The 17,123-nt window shown below is 34.3% G+C and overlaps 1 protein-coding gene across 1 annotated transcript; it reads right to left on the bottom strand.

The window, feature by feature from the left end:
• Positions 1-14,005: 14,005 nt before the first annotated feature.
• Positions 14,006-15,193, bottom strand: LOC136986319 (glycoprotein 3-alpha-L-fucosyltransferase A-like). Its single transcript, XM_067283815.1, has one exon. It carries the CDS (start codon positions 15,144-15,146, stop codon positions 14,064-14,066), a length of 1,083 nt encoding a protein of 360 aa, XP_067139916.1. The 5' UTR covers positions 15,147-15,193; the 3' UTR covers positions 14,006-14,063.
• Positions 15,194-17,123: the final 1,930 nt, after the last annotated feature.

The raw sequence follows: 17,123 nt of genomic DNA, 5'->3' as shown, positions 1-17,123 counted from the left end.
TTTGCTTTTTGTTTTTTGGTCGATCTGCTCCAAATTATTCTTAACTCGAAATCTGAGGAAAGTACAGAATATTATGAAACCTGGACACTACTCCTCTCCTGATTTTATCCCTCTTATTAATTCCCAAACCAGAGGTGGCGAACCCGTGGCGTGCCCAAAGTGGCACGTCGGGAGAGATCGTCTTGCACGCAACGTATCGTACGATTTCGATTTATTATCTGTCTTTTTCAATTATCCTTTCGGCTTATCGGGTGATAAGCCGAAAGGATGATTAGAAGGATAAGCCGACCCGGCACTATTCACCTGTAAACCCCTTGTCCCACAGACAGGTAGTATGATAGTATGACGACTCAACCGCCAGGGCCGGATTTACATAAGGACATTTGGGGCCGGTGCCCGGGGCCCCCACAAAACTATGTTTAAACATAATTTGTTTTTTTCCTATTACTGCGACAGCCTAGTGTGGCCTAATCATGAGGGCCCAGGCAGAGAAAACCAAACCCGGGGAAAAAACCCACGAAACATATCAGAAAATTCCGGGAAAAAATTTTACATAGGTATTTTTCAATTAAACTAAGATAATTAGTTTTACACAATAAAATATATGTGTGTTTACAATAACCTTATTTTTAAATGAAATTTACAACTTCCTAGTTGAAATCTAGTTGAAAGTACAGTATTTTGTGTAAATTTTCTAAATCATCAAATTTGCCTACTCTTAAAGGGGGCCCCCACCGAATTTGTGCCCAGGGCCCCTAGATTGGTAAATCCGGCCCTGTCAACCGCCTTGGCCATCCAGCCGTGTTATATAACTTGTTAAAGAAGTTATATAACACGGCTGGATGGCCAAGATTTAACAAATTACGATTAAAATTCTCTAGCAAAATTTCACGTCACACATGTGATATTAAGTATGATTAAAGAGCTCCATTCTCTCCAAACACACTTTATAATAAGCAAACACAATACAAAGGCTTTTTTTTCCATAGTTTTTAATAGGAAACTTAAAATATCTATTATAATATAGTCAAATTTCATAAATTTCCGAAGTAAATACATGTAATAGTAAATAAAATGTAATACAATTACAGAGATAATTCGTGTAAAATCATCATGCAAACCTTCTAATCTCTATTTTGATGTGTGTTTTCAGAGTCGCCGAGAGGGCAGTAGCAATTACAAATTACCTGAACAGCAAGGGTGCAGATAATAGAGTGGATAATACCACTGAACAATGATGGTTGTTCGTGGGTTTTACCTCATCGATTGGCATATTGGCAAGTTAACGCGTAGTATTAGTCGAAGTATTAATCGAGTTGGCAAGTTTCCCATATAAAATTTTTCCGGGATTCATTCCTCTATGGCAGATCGACAGGGAAGAGTGTTCTTTTCTATTTCATAAAATATGAACCCAAATTAACCGATTAAAGTATGCTAATATTAAGCTTATTATCCGCACATTTCTATCGGTTCCTTCTAAATAAACATGGATAAAAAACTAAACTCAAACTGCATTCGGCTTACGATCCCCATTTTATTTTTCGCGAAAAATTTCCTTTGTAATCTTTCAGCTCAAATTTCATCCATTTCTTAATAAATTTTTAATATATTTTTAAAAAACCAAAGGAAAAAAAATGCTTTTGTTGGTCGTGGTTTTCCAGATTGGCGAGAGGACCCACTCCTACTACATCATCTATTTGTATAATACAATAATTAATCTTAAATTAATAAATTATTTAATAGATTTAAACATTATTATCTCCCTCTGCGAAAGAATCATTTGAACGTAGTATATTCATACTTCGATTTAGCGCTGATGAAATTGGCATTAAATGGAGTGTGCCGCCTAAACGAAGTATCTCAAGCGGTACGAATTGAATATGGTGATGACAAACAACTATAAGTCACGCTATTTGATGATGGTGTTTGCAATTCGAAATCGTACATCTCTATGTGACATTTACAGTAAATATGAACTCGTGCGTATTCGTTGGAGCTGTTTAGAAAGATCCTATATCGAGGTTTGACTCGAGATGAGTATTAGGCTACGCAAGAGTTGCTTAGTATTGGATGCTATAGAAGAACGTCGTATAATCGAGGTTCTTCTGTGTTAAAAAATCTCAATAATAAATGTTGTCAGCCCCTAAGCTTTCCACATCTGGTCTCGATTTTAGATCTATCTAATTCCTTTCTCGAGATTAAGGAAGGACAGTCAGACAGCCGGATGACAGTGGGAATTTATAGGCCTGCAATTTGAATTGCAGCCCAATCATCGAAGATAACTCAAACTCTGCAAGCCTGGAATATATCATAAAACTAGCAATCAACTGAACCTTAAAAGAAATTCCAGGATATTCTATTGTATATTCTAACGTTTACAAACTTCACAGATCTTCCTCAGGATTCTCCAAATTGGAATGCAGAAATGGAACGTTTTTAAGAATTACAGTAGAGACTCGTAAATCGGCACCCCGGTAATCAGAATCGCCGGTAATCGGCACGATTTTCAGTCGGACTGTGTCGTGCTGAATCGAACGTTTTTGATACTAAATTTACTTCTAAAGTATAATTTTCATGTTTTTATATTCTTCAATATATTTATTTTGTTTGTACAAAATGCAGAAATAATTTTTAACGATACGATAGCCTCGATTATTATTATAAAAATTTTCATTAGGCTTAAAATCGACGAAAATTCAACGCGAAGCGACACGCAACGGAGAAAAATTTGAACATCGGACAGGTTAATATATTTTTTCGTACATAAACCGTAATCGGAACAAATCCCTAATCTGAACAACCCCAGTCCCCAATTGATTCCGATTTTCGGTTCACTACTGTATTTGAAAAAAAAAAAAAAAAACAGATCTCCTGTGAAGATCAAAAACGTTAGAATTTACAATAGAATATCCTGGAATCTCTTTTAAGGTTCAGTTGGTTGCTATTTTTATGATGTATTCCAGGCTTGCAGAGTTTGAGCTATAATTAAGCTATGCCGGCTAACTTATATATAAGGCTGGTGAGCCATAACGTGGGCTAAAGCCAAATTCAACTTCTTGGTGGAATGCAGAAATTACAACGTATTTTCAATGTCTATATACCGTATTCGGCTCCCGGTAGGTTTGTGAATCCTTATTATCTAAATTAAAACATCTTTGCCTTCGAAAAGTTATACGTTCGACGAGAAAAGTTATACATTTACATTCTAAACTGAGTAACTTAATTAAATTTGAAAATATTCTTTATGACAAGGACCCGAATTTACTTGTGTATGAAAATAAACAAGTTATTTACCTACAAGAAAGGTTAGATAGAAATCTCACACAAATACCGCAAGAAATTAGATCGGATCCTCAAAAACAACAACGAAATATTAGTGTACAACTTCGCCCACAATTGACTTACTGGGACAACATATCGCCTCCGTCTTCCTCCTCGACGCCTTCAAGTATGGACCCATGTTTGCACCCAAACCAAGATATTGCTACCATGAAGACATTGTGCCAAACATTGAGAAGCTCATCGTCGGCATGGATGAATGCCAAAAAGAACTTTATCGATGGAAAGCGACTTTCAAGATAAAATCCTCCAAGGAGATGTGCCAGGAAGAAATCCCATGGAAACTTCTGCGGGAGAGCAAAAAATGGATGTCGGACAATCATATCGTCATGCTAAAAGCTGATTAAAAGTAGATCGATGATATTGTTAAAAGAGGCGAGGTATAAAGCCCTTTTAAACCATTATATCAGGGATACCTGCTGCGAACAGATTCAAGGTAATTAGTTGACAAATTACATATACGCGTCGTTAATTTCGCACATACGGCATGCGCCAAAAAATTAAAAATTAGCAGGGCTGTTATGACTTCCCCAGATACCCCTAAACTATTCGCGTTCGCAAAGACCCACAAATCAGCTAACACCATAAGACCTATTGTCGGAGAAGCTGTATTCTTTTAAATGCTCTTTGAGTAAATCATGTTTACGTTGTTCTAAGAGCCTAGTAGAGTATTAGAACAACGTATACATGATTTACTCAAAGAGCATTTAAAAGCATACAGCTTCTCCATTAGTAACTCTGAGCAGCTTATCAATGAATTGCGGCAGCTCCAAGTGACGCAAAGTGTATATATAACAACGTTAGATTTTATTTTTTCATACCCATCAATATACTTACAACCATGTTTTTGCGAGCTTAGAGATTTTTTATTAAGTATAGACAATGAATCAGCGCATCACAAACATATTTTAGAACTCGCGCGTATGTTATGCCATTCCTCCTTTTTTTCAATATGATTACAAAACGTACTTACAAAAAAGAGGTGTACCGATGGGCAGTCCACATTAGGGCTAGTACCAGTCCCCTATCGGGGGATCTTTGTGAGACGGTCATTAGGTTATTAGAAAAAAACAGTCTTATCTTCTTTCCTTCCTAATATTATCATATACAGAAGGGTACGTCGACAATATTTTTATAATATGGAAAGCAAAACCAAGTATAGAAAGCTTCATAGACCAAATGAATAACAACCCGTATAAAATTAGACTAAGCCAGCAATTCAAGGGCACACTTTTTAGATCTCAATATCAGCGTTATAAACGGAGTTATCCATACCAATATTTATTATAAACCATCACACCTTTCCATTGTTTATACCTGCGAACTCATACGACTCATACATCTACAAAATAGCTGCGTTTCGTGCCTTAACCAAACGTGCTTTTACCCACTGCACGAACTACAAGGACACGTTAAAAGAGCTTAAACGTCTGGAGGACATAGCTAAAAAACATGGTTACAAAAAATACCTTATTCATTAATTAACGAACGCCTATTCCAACAGGGATACTCCTTCTACACCCAATAACGTTATATCGCGAAGTGGGAACGCTCACAATACGCGCCGCATAGTTCTAGATTATAACCACAACACGAAAAGTTTATATAAAGAGGTCACAGAGGTGATAAATTAGCATATAGGCGTGTTTCCACTATCTATAACATCCTCAGAAACGGAAAGGACAACGCCGACATGTTTAGGTTCCAGGCGTTTATAAGATTACGCTGAGAGACAATAGATTCGAGCGTGATCTTGAGTACATCTGCGCCATCACACGATCACTCAAAGTAAGGCTGGAGGAACACAAATATGATATTAATAAAAGAAAATACAACACTGCCCTAGCCAAGTATGCCGCAGAAAACGACATTCAAGCCCTTCTAGACCAAGCTTCCATCATACGACGATCTAAGCATGACGACTAAATAAGGAAACTGGAAACTCTCGAAATATTCAAATCGGAAAAGAGCAGCCGATGAATTAATTTCAAAGGGGAAGGACAACTATCTTAAGCCCGGCAATCCTTATACCAAAGGAAACAGCCGATTTAAAAAATTATTTTGATGAGATTTCGATTTAAATTCGATTTAAATTATTTTAAAGAAAAGCTTTTTGAGAGAATTCTTTAAAAAACTCTCGTTTATACATTTTTTTCTCAAATAATTCTTAAAAACGTTCCATTTCTGCATTCCAATTTGGAGAATCCTGAGGAAGATCTCCTGTGAAGTTCGTAAACGTTAGAATTTTTACAATAGAATATCCTGGAATTTCTTTTAAGGTTAAGTTGGTTGCTATTTTCATCGAAGATAATCCTTACAAAACAGGAACTCTGTTTATACAGAGTTCCTGTTTTGTATAGAGTTCCTGTGTGTTGCCCAATAATCTCTGGAAAACAATCTTCACTAGTGACTATCGGTACATATAAGATCAAATACAGCTTCTTCAACCTTTAAATTTTCGGTACGCAACGACGAAAGTTAACGAACTAACGTTTTCGAATCTCCACCGAGATCTTCGTCAGGTTCAATGACGCTTGCAAAATGGAATGCGATGAATACAGAACGCTTTTGAAATTCAAAAAATTGAATATCTCCAGCGTGTAGTAACGATCAAAGATATAAAATAAATTTAATAGACAGGAGTCTATCATACTAATGACGCGGTCTATCTATTCAGGAATAATACATAACTACCAATGTGGATGCACCTCAGAGGTATAGCGCCACGCGTACGATAATACGTTACTGTCCTTGAAATTAATACATACATCTTCCCGATTAGGTTGCCTTGTAAATCTCAAGGGTCTCCAGGGCCCTGATGTGGTCCGTTTTGAATGACTTTTTAATGAGGCTGCTGTTATCGAAGTCTACTTTTACATCGGGGTCCGTGGCGTACTTCGACAGGGCGGTGGTGTGTCTTTTTTTGTCAACGTCATACTTATGCTCAGAAATCCTTTTTTTGAACGGACCTCTTGGTGGATCCAATATATACCAAGTCCCTTTGGAACCTGTGATCCCTTATCGGGATACTATACACCCCTGGTGCTCTTAAAATATCTGGTTTGTCTTTAGCGTTTCTGAGAAGCGAGTAGATAGATTGCGTTCTCGAGTACACTAACTTGGTGCCCTTCTTTAGCGCTATTTCCTTGTACAAGGAATGCAGATCTTTGTTGTATTGTACAACAGTGTGTAGGTCGGGACTCAAATTGGACCCATCCCGCCCCGCGGAGGTGTGAGCACTGTATTTGTATTAAAGAAGTTACGAGCTAAACTAAGGATAAGGTTACTTCTGTATCCATGAATAGCGGCAATGTCTTCTATGTGTTTAAGCTCTGCGACCGTGTCTTCCCATTTAGAATTGTGTGTAAATGTCCTATTTACTAACGCTCTGAACGCCGCTATCTTATATGGATACGGATCATCCGACCCAGCGGGTATGTATATAGTACATTTACGGGTTACATTACGGGTTTGCAGTACACCCTCGTTTCAATATTGTTTTTGTTGAGCTGAATGGTAACGTCTAAAAAGTGCACATTGGCTTTTGATAGTTGATCAAGTTTGAGCGTAAGACCATGCGGGTTGTCATTTACGCTGTGCAAAAATTCATTGACCTTCGGCTCGCTTTTCTATATGATAATCACGTCATCCACGTATCTACGGTACAAAATAATATCGGGTGTGAACTTGGGAACGACATCGCTCTCTAATTGCCGTAAAACTAACTCACATAGGTCGCCCGAAATGGGGCTCCCCATGGGTACCCCCTTTTTTGTAGATATGTGGTATTGCCGAACCTAAACAGCGAATTGTAGCACATTAGATGTGTGAGCTCTTCGTCGTTGTCTACCGGAAATTTGAAGGTTGAAGAGGCTGTATTTGATCATTAATCTCTGTTTATACAGATCGCACGTGTGTTGCCCATTAATCTTACATCCTACATCCTTTAAATTTCTACCACGCGAATTTCCACTGGTCCAAACGCTATAAAAATCTCTGTTTATACAGGGGTTTTTATAGCGTTTGGTCAGAGAACAATTTGTATATCTATCTGTAAAAATAAATTAACGATGATTATGAAGCTGATTAAATATAAAATACAGTCGAACCTCCGAACGACGGCCACTGACGGGAACATATAAAAATGGCCTTTATTGGGAGTGGCCGTTGTTTTGAGGTTATTTTGTATATATTTCTGTTTAACAAACCTGAAAAAATGGGCCGTTTGTAGTGTATTGATGAAATAAGACGTAGTTAACACTCGCGTGATCTGAGGTGTCTCTTGGAGGAACTTTCTATGTCTATGGGAAACTGGCCCCTATTTAGGTATCTAACATCTAAATATGGTCCAGTTTCCTATAGAAAGTCCTCCTGTAAAATAAATCCTGGAAACTTCATGTGGACAGCTTCATGAGGTGCAAACCAACGACCAACTACCAATGATTAGTTTATCCATTGTCTACTGGTGCATTTTACAGAGGTCCAAGTTTTAATAGAATTTTTGCTTAAAATAGTCTCGAAACGTGTCACAATTCGCTTACAAATTTTTGTAATTCGTTATTAATCAGCATTTTTTCCTGCAATTTACATATTCATACACACGTTACATATCACGCGACATGTACAGTACAGTACATGAATCAATAAATTTATCAATAGCGACAACAATATTCATTGAAACGTCATACAAAAAACCATTTGCTGAGTATTTATCATCATCAACTACTTTCTATCTCCGTATATTTAGTAAAAATTTAGCTCTATCTGATATTCTCGATGATGGGTGAAGAATTTATATCAGTAACATCCCACGAATAAACACTTGATGAAGGATACAAGTCTGAACTAAGGACTTCCGTGTAAAATGTCAATCCTCTGGTTTAAATTTCTCGCTTACTACATACAAATATACTCCATTTTATGGACCCCGATGTAACGTTATTTCGGAAATAACGGATCAAATCTACCGTTCACATGTTTAGATTCGAGTTACACGTGTCGCGAAGTAGATGTCATATGGTGTAAGCAGTAGAGTAACTAGGACTTAGGACCTCTTACCTTTATAAATAAAAAATAAATTAAGAAGAAATCAGATAAGTACGGGAGAAAGATTTGAATGTGGAACACCCAACTCTTCATCCACGGTGCTGGTGGCTACAGCCACAATGGAGCAGGGGTAAATATAGGTTTGCACCCTGCATTGCTAAGTAAGCAAATTATTGGTTTGCTTAGTTAGCTGCTTAGAAGAATGCAAAGTTAAAGTATTTACGTCATAATGGATCATTCGGATCAGGAAGTTAACACTTAAGCCAAATGTTATCAAAAATCGAATAAGGAATGAGGTTATAAGAACTATTTATGAATTTTATCACAAGTTAAGCACGAAAATGGGACAAAAGGATGTAACTTGGGGTGTCAAACTAAACGATGGATGCAATCAAATATAATAAAAACTCTTTATTTATGTCAACACCCTACGAGCTTTTCGTATTCAGGGAATTTCGGCATTGTCACAGATAATAATAAAACTGCTACGTAACAAAACGGTTGAGTACTCATCTAAAAAATAACCTAAATAAAAGTTCATCCTGAATGTTGATAAATCTTTGTTAAATATAGGCTAATCATTTTATCCGCGACTGCAATAGAAGAAACATACATAATGATGTTAATTATATTTGTACATGTTGAAGATCCTCCCTTTAAATTTTGCTCCTAGTGATCGAGTGGTAACACCACTCAATACTCCAACATCCCTAACGTTGAACAATCCTAATCGAGACGGGTTCAAGCCTCACTAACAAGTAGGCCAAATGGAGTTTTTCGGGTTTTTCACGTTTCTAACACCAGAACAGGGCCAATTTCCCGTAGAAAGTCCTCCCAGGAAGCACTCTTCCTGGCAGATCGCCCGTGTGTTGCCCATTAATCTTACATCCTACGTCCTTTAAATTTCTACCACGCGAATTTCCACTCGTTGGTCGTGGGTTCGCGCTTCACCAATAAGCCGGCCGCGTGGAGTTTTCGGGTTTTCTTCCTAATTCTTACAATAAAAAGATTTTTAAATTCAGGATGGTTCAAGTCAGTTAACCAGTTCAAAGATCAAATTTCTGATTTCCTGGAAAAAGCTTGGTTAACCGACGTTAGGACCATCCTGCGATAAAATATTTTAAATATTTTATTTACCTTATTTATATTTTAATAAATAATGAAATTTTGCCTGTAAATGTAATTTGTTTATTCTGAGACGGGATCATCATACGAGGAAATATTCTATTGTTTTTAAATTTATATCGAAAATATTTATCATTGAGTCATAAAAATAACATTTCCTGTGAATTTTCTGCTTATCAGTAAAATTTTCTGCATGGTTTGAAATTAAAATATTCGCAAAATAAAATTTATATATAAAGGCGTTTAGCGTGTACAGAAGTCTTTAACGTGTCGCACGATGCAATGTATACTACAAATAGATTTAATGGCCCTCTGCAACTGTATAAATTGCGTCCTAAAAGTTAGTTTGACGTGTTTTATAGCGAATGAAATGTCAATAACGTCACCGGATCTCATTATATAGACACTATGACTGTTTGCAACTGTATACAGGTAGCCCGAAAGTGTGTTAACCGCCAAAGAAACTAAATTTAAATACAAGTTTTGACTAAAACTCTGAATAACGACCATTGAGAAGAGCGTAAAATATTTGGAGATTATTTTGTACGTATTTTTTGTTCTTGAAAAATGGCCGCCGTTTAGAGGTGAACGTTATTGGAGGTTCGACTGTCGTACTTAAATACATTTTTATCATCTTACTAACAATTCTATTTAAAAAAATAGGAAAAAATCGTTATTTTACACTCAATTTACAGGTTAATTATTCATAAGTCTACCTTAAAAACACAAAAGAAAATAGTTAACACTACCCAGAACACATAGAACAGAACAGTTAACTGACCACCCTACGTACAGTACATTTTTAATAATTATTACGTGTACATAGTATATATCCCGCGATGTTATTGACTTTTGTATACAATAAGCACTATTTTTTTTATTTAATCTATTTGTTGCACCTGTATCCTGTCGCATTGTTCATTTCGATACATTTTGTAAAATTTATTTTAAAAATTTGATTTGACAATAAAAATAAATAAATAATAATTAAAAATTAAAACATTGTGCCAGTTTATAATTTGTCCTCAGTTTATAATTAGCGTGTGGGCTACAAATACATGATTTGTTTATAAACAGTTAGACAAAAGTAAATAAGGCGCGTCGCTTGGCATGGCGCAATGCGTCGCGTCATTTTAAATGAGTCGTATCATATTAATTTCTATTAAAGAAAATTAATGTTTTGAATGTAATAGAGTATATATAAAATAAATTTTTATATATGACAAAGAAAAACTAGTAAAAGTTTGCTAAAATGACTTAATAATGAGGAGTTTAGTGCATTCGCGTCGCTTCGCTTCGAGACGCGACGCCTATAACTCTTTAATTAGCAGATTTATAATTGGTTTTTTTATATAAAACATAATAAAAACGTAACAATATTAATTATATAAATTGAAAAAAGTAATTTTAATTAACTGATTTTATATGCTTAATTAAGTATCAAAAATACTTTCATTTGACAGAAACTATAACAATGAAAGACATTTTAATAATTGTATAATTAATAATTATTCAATTTTTCATTTAAAAAAGAAAATGGAAAAGAAAACGTAACAAAAGAACGTCACAATTTATAGAACACAAGAGTTAGCGCAACGGATCTCAACCGATAGAACGCGTGCTCCCAGAGGTACGCAAGGCAATGTACGCAAGGAAGATAGGATAGTGTTACAAGTCTACAGCTTGCAGCGCTAAAGTAATGCTACAAGCCACACTATAAAGCTACAAGTATTGAATATATATTAGTGCTACAAGTTGTTATGTACGAGCTAGAAATGTACATTAATGCTACAAGCCGTAGTGCACAAGCTACAAGTATAATACCTTAATACATTTCTATAAAAGTGCTACAAGTCACAGAAGACTTAGGAGTACTCGAGCGAAAAAAATCGAGAACTGCTGCTTTAGAGGATTTTTAATCCTCTAAAGCAGAAGTTCTCGACCTTTTTCGCTGTGACTTTCCTGTGACTTGTAGCACTTTTATAGAAATGTACGAAAGTGAACCTTGTTTAGTGGTTTTTCCTTCGATTAAACATTTAAAAAATGTTTAATCGAAGGAAAAACCACTAAACAAGGTTCACTTTCGTAAGTTCAGATAACGATTTTATGAGAAATGTCCCCTTACGTATTTAAAGCATGCACGCTCTACTTCCATTCCATTAGAAAAAGAGGGCAAGATAGTTCGATTTAATTAAAAAACAAACTAGCATTGTTGCACCTAGTGTTAGTTAATTGGATCCATTTTTTTCCTCCTTTCATTTCTAAAAACATCTGGAAACCGGTTGTAAGTTACTAAATATATTGCAATAAGTACCGCTTCCTCTTAATAGTGACGCAACGTACTGTACGAAATGAAACTTTTATCAGGAAATTTGCATATAAATTTATCCTAGAAGCTCTAGTTTACAAAATTTAAATCGCGATTATCGAATTTACGAAGATTTCTAATTTTATTCTTAATTAAAACGTTAAAAATAATTAAATAGTATGTTTAAGTATGCAATATTTACTTCACTAATATGCGTTAGCGAATATTACACAGGGCCCTCCCCTGTGTAATATTCGCTTACGTAACAGCATTAATTAATTTAATTATAAGTATAACAAAATATTGCACAAACAACACGTTATATATTAATTATATATATTCTATTATTAACACAATTTATAACTTTTTAATGCAGGAAAAAATATTATAATAAATAACACTAAATGCTTGATTTTGTAAGTATAGAGATAGCTTAAGCCAGCAGTTCTCAACCAGTAGTTCACGTACCCCTAGGGGTACGCGAGTAAAAAAGGTTGAGAAACTCTGATTTAAGCCATACAAAGTATAGCCTCGAGACATATAAACAACAGATAAAAATCTACGCTTCATCAGACAGATGCTATCAAATTTTCTGTATATAAAAGCTTAAATTTCAAGTTAAAAAAATGCACTCGTCCTGAAAAAACAGCGAGTAAATTGATATAAAAATATAATTTTATATTATAAAATACATTAACGAATGTTTTCATAACATTCGTTCAATGTTACAGAACCTTTCCATCGATTATATATATATATATATTATATAAGTCTTAATTCCCTTGATAATCGATACTTAAAGGAAGGAAATCAACGTTATAACGGTTTGAACCAACCTTACACTCACTAAAAATGAGGTAAAACACATGAAAGAAAATACAAAATTATCTAAATATTTACAACAGAAACTGTATAAACACGTTAATTTATGATTAATAACGACCTTTAATCACGCTGATGGATCATTCCTAAAGGCAGAGTACATAATTATGTCGACGTATAGTTATATGTATTCCTTATAACGCCATTCCTCCTCGCTTATAACAATCAATCAAATTCGACAGTTGGCGAATGAAATCTATAATTACGCACCAATATATTTCTCGATAAGTTAAAGAATCGCTAATCGATACGTAGAGGTTAAAACAGATATTTGTTGTCACGAGACCGTTTTCTGGTGCTAAATCGCAATCTCGAGATAAATCACTTGGAAGAACGTTGTGCACTTTCTCACATAAGTCTTAAAAATTGCGAAATTTGTGTTCATTTTCGAATCGTTAATTAAATATAATAAAAACTGTACACTTAATTACGTTAATTTATAGCCTTACAGTTCAATAAACACGCCCCTGTGGCGTGATTAAATTAGAAATTGGGTTCCAGTTTCTTTCTTTCTTTTTTTTTTTTTTTTTTTTTTTATATACAAGATAATCTAAAATCGTTCAATTTACACGAAATTTATTGCTAAAACCTACTTTTATTCCGGCCTGTCACGTAACTGTTCAATATTATTTGTTCAATTTCCTCAAATTCCATTTAAGGAAATGAATTTATGATTATTTTAATTATGTTTCAAACCAATCACACGACTTGTAAAATTCCGTATTCGATTTTTTTTAATCTTAAAAATTCACGTGATTTTCTTAAACATTTTAATTATTCAATTGCTTAATTAAAAAAAAAGACCATGTGACTTTTTAGATAAATTATAATTACTCAGTTCTGAAATTGATGATAAATTAATCACATGCATTTTAACACTTTGCATTCAATTTCTGTAATCGAATTTCAGTCATGCGATGTTTAAAAGTTTTAAATACTCGATTTCATACTTTCAAAATCACGTGATCAAAACTTTTCCACTCAATTTCTGTCTCGTAACCACGTGTTTCAATTTATTAATTAATTTTTTAGTCTAAGAACCACGTGTTTAAATTTATCACTCAATTTCTTAGTCTGAAAACCACGTGATATTTAGAAAAAGTTAATCAATCAGTAACTGAAATCGGTCATAAATTAATCACATGAACTTTAATAATTCAATTTCTACGACTTAAATTAATCAATTAATCGCGTGACAATTTAAATTATCTATTTTATATATATATAAAAAATCCGCTTGATTTCTGAAACTGATCCACCTTCAATTAATTGCGTAACAAATGTATATATATATATATATATATATATATATATATATAACGTTTAATATTTAATTTTGTATTCAAATTTCCAATACAAAAGTCTAAAGGGGTAAAAATTTTCCATTTTTCCAAACACGGCAATCGGACTTTTTATACCACCAACTCTCTAAATCTTCGGTATTTTTAGAATCGTGAACGAAATTTTGGTGTAACTTACGGCACACATTACATAACCATTTATAAGGCGTAACATCTATTTGAAAACTGTCTCTCCACTTAAAATATGAGGCAAACTCCTCTTCATTGCTTGATAAATTATGTAAATACTCAGCTAAAACTTTAGGGGAAGGATAGTCTTGTGTGTCTATGTAAGAACGGAGTGGAAGTATGCCTTTATAGTCAGCACCACCGAACACGATAGGTATCATACCGTATTTCATGGCATAGAATAGCTTCTCCGTAACATAATCCTTACATATAGAGTTCTCGAATGATAAGTAGAACCTGTAGTTCCTCCCTAGTTTCCTATAACACTCTGAAGCGGGTATATGGGGGCAGTACTTCTTGCCACAGTTACCATAAACGTCCACTTGTATATAGCGTCCTAGCTCGTGCGCGTAATCCTCCCTGTTACTAGCAGCATCACAGTTACTTACCAACCAAGCCACTAAAGAGGTTTTGTTCTCGATGGCGGTGACTTCTTTACCAGGAACCACCCTGCCGTAGCTCGAGACGAAATCTGAATCGTGTCTGTACGTAACGATCCAATCGAGTCGACGGGAAAGTTTAGATAAGACGTTACGCGGGGTGTGCATTGGCGATTCCATGTTATACAAGATCCACACTTGATCCTCCTGGTCGTCAGGTAGATCGTGGAGATTCACATCCCTCCAGTGAAAGATGATGGCTGAGCTGTTCCTAAGCATCCTTCTATCGGACGTTACCATGCAATCGCCGACTACGCAATTGAACTTCTCTACGTTATAGGGTAACCAGTCTTTTTTGGCAAAGAATTTGGTCCACGTGAGTATTATTTTGATCCCGTTCGATGGTTTAGTAGTCACTTTAGTGTCGTTAGCTTCGTCGACCAAGGAATAAAAGTAATTCTGAGGTTTATAAAGCTGGTAAACGAGCAAAACTACGAAGACAGACACGCAGCATAACGCTGCTGCTAACTTTCGCATGCCTTATTCCAGTTATTCACGTTTTACCCTGTTACATTGGTCGACTCTTAATGACATCAGCAGACAGGTTATAAAACTTATACCTTATGTTTTTAGCGCCATCTCTGGATGATTTTTTATATTTTTCTTCTAATAATAATGATTCTATTTTCTCCCCCCCTTTCCGCGGCGTTTTAACCGATGATCGACGAGCGGAGAATAAACTTAAAATACATAAAAATATGATAAATATATTTGGAAATTTTTATAGATTTTTTTCGAGTTTAAATATGTGCAAAATGGTATATTTAGGTTCGAATTTTTAACGTTTAAAACTCGGTTTAAGGCAGTATACTTTTTAAATTTTATATTTTTAAATATAAATAAATAAATATATTATTATTTACTATATAAAGGGCCTCAAGGTCTAGCTTAGATTTATTTTTTAATTCCTCACTCTTAAATTAGAGAGAAGGGCCTCTTCAGTCTAAAGCACCTTTGAGGCCCCAGATCCAATTTATTTAAAGGCATTATACAGATACAGATATAGAACAAATATATTAATTAATTAATAAGTATTAATGAGGCTCCTTAAGATGAGGCCTCTGTCCATAGCCAGGTATGCCCATGCGTTCGTATACTTTAGGACCACGACAGATCTCATCTTTCCGTTTCTAAGCCCTAATTACAGATATAGTCATACCTATCTCTCCTTTTATGAGATAGATTTTTTGAGACAGGTTATAAAACTTACAGATAGACCCCCGCAGGTCGTTAATTAAGTCATTTTGGTAATCGAAAATTAGTCGGGGGGGGGGTTCGATTGAAAACGGTTTATAAAAAATTATTAGTCCAATTGGTGATGTATATGACAATTCAGGATGTAAATTTGAACACAAGCAAGTAGATCTCTTCTATGAAAATAGTATGTGGTTTGGCTCACCAAATTAATTAATTAATTATTAACTATATTAACTGTATGTAAGTCCTTGAAGGGGTGGAAAGTCACCCCTGTGAACCGCTGGTGTATCATATAAGTGCCCTTTTCAACGCCCTGTACAGGTATAAAATCAATTAAATTTCTTCAGTACCTGTCAAAAGAAACTTTATACTTTCATATATTTTTAATAAAAGATATATATTTTTTATGACTTAATTTATCTTCAAATCAAATTATAACAGGTATTAACAAAGGCTATTTTAACGCTTTAACACCTGTTATAATTTATGAATATAAAACTTGTCTTGAGATTAACTAAAAATTATATAAAATATATAAATTATACACAAAATTCATAAATTATAAATATAAAATAATTTAATTGATTTTTTAAACAATATTTTTAAAAATAAATATTGATTTTTAGCAAGAATAGTTTCGTGTCTTGCAATTATTTTACAGAAAAAAATTCAAAATTTATCATTTTTTAGTAACAAAACTTTAATAAATTCAATTTTATAAGTCTATTATTAATTATTAAATTAATAATAATACAAATTTACCCATTTTTAATATTGTTTTAGTAGTTTTTAGGGGTGAAAACTCTCGTCTAACCACTAAACTTTGCATCAGACTGCCCTCGTGTAGACTCATAAATATTCATATTAATTGCTAATTTTTTTACATTTAAGCATTTAGCACTAGTTTATAATATTAGCAAAGGATTAGAACCACTTTTTGTTAGGTAGAAAGTATCGGGGTCAAGAAACTAGACGTTATTATATCAATGATCATGAAAGTAACTTTTCTATATTCAAGGTCAGCAAGTTGTAAGACTGGGCACATCCAACTTACACAATATTATATTTTTAAAAATAATTAAAAATTATTCTTTGTTGTTTGTTATATTTTACGTCATTACGAACACTGTACAATTGTACAGGTTTTCGTAGTGCCACTTAGTTCTTTGTTATGCGTAATTGTTTTAAACACGAGAAAATTGCGTCATTGTATTGATTTATTGTTACAAAAATACGAAAATAACAATAAAAAATTAT

This window comes from Centruroides vittatus, unplaced genomic scaffold (genome assembly GCF_030686945.1).
Source record: "Centruroides vittatus isolate TY-2023 unplaced genomic scaffold, ASM3068694v2 scaffold_1015, whole genome shotgun sequence".
Taxonomy (NCBI): Eukaryota; Metazoa; Arthropoda; class Arachnida; order Scorpiones; family Buthidae; genus Centruroides; species Centruroides vittatus.
Note: the sequence above shows the minus strand (reverse complement) of the source record. Positions and strands in the feature narration are given on the sequence as shown.

Excerpts from the sequence above, each read along its gene's own strand:
- LOC136986319 (XM_067283815.1), bottom strand. The coding sequence starts at position 15,146 with ATGCGAAAGTTAGCAGCAGCGTTATGCTGCGTGTCTGTCTTCGTAGTT.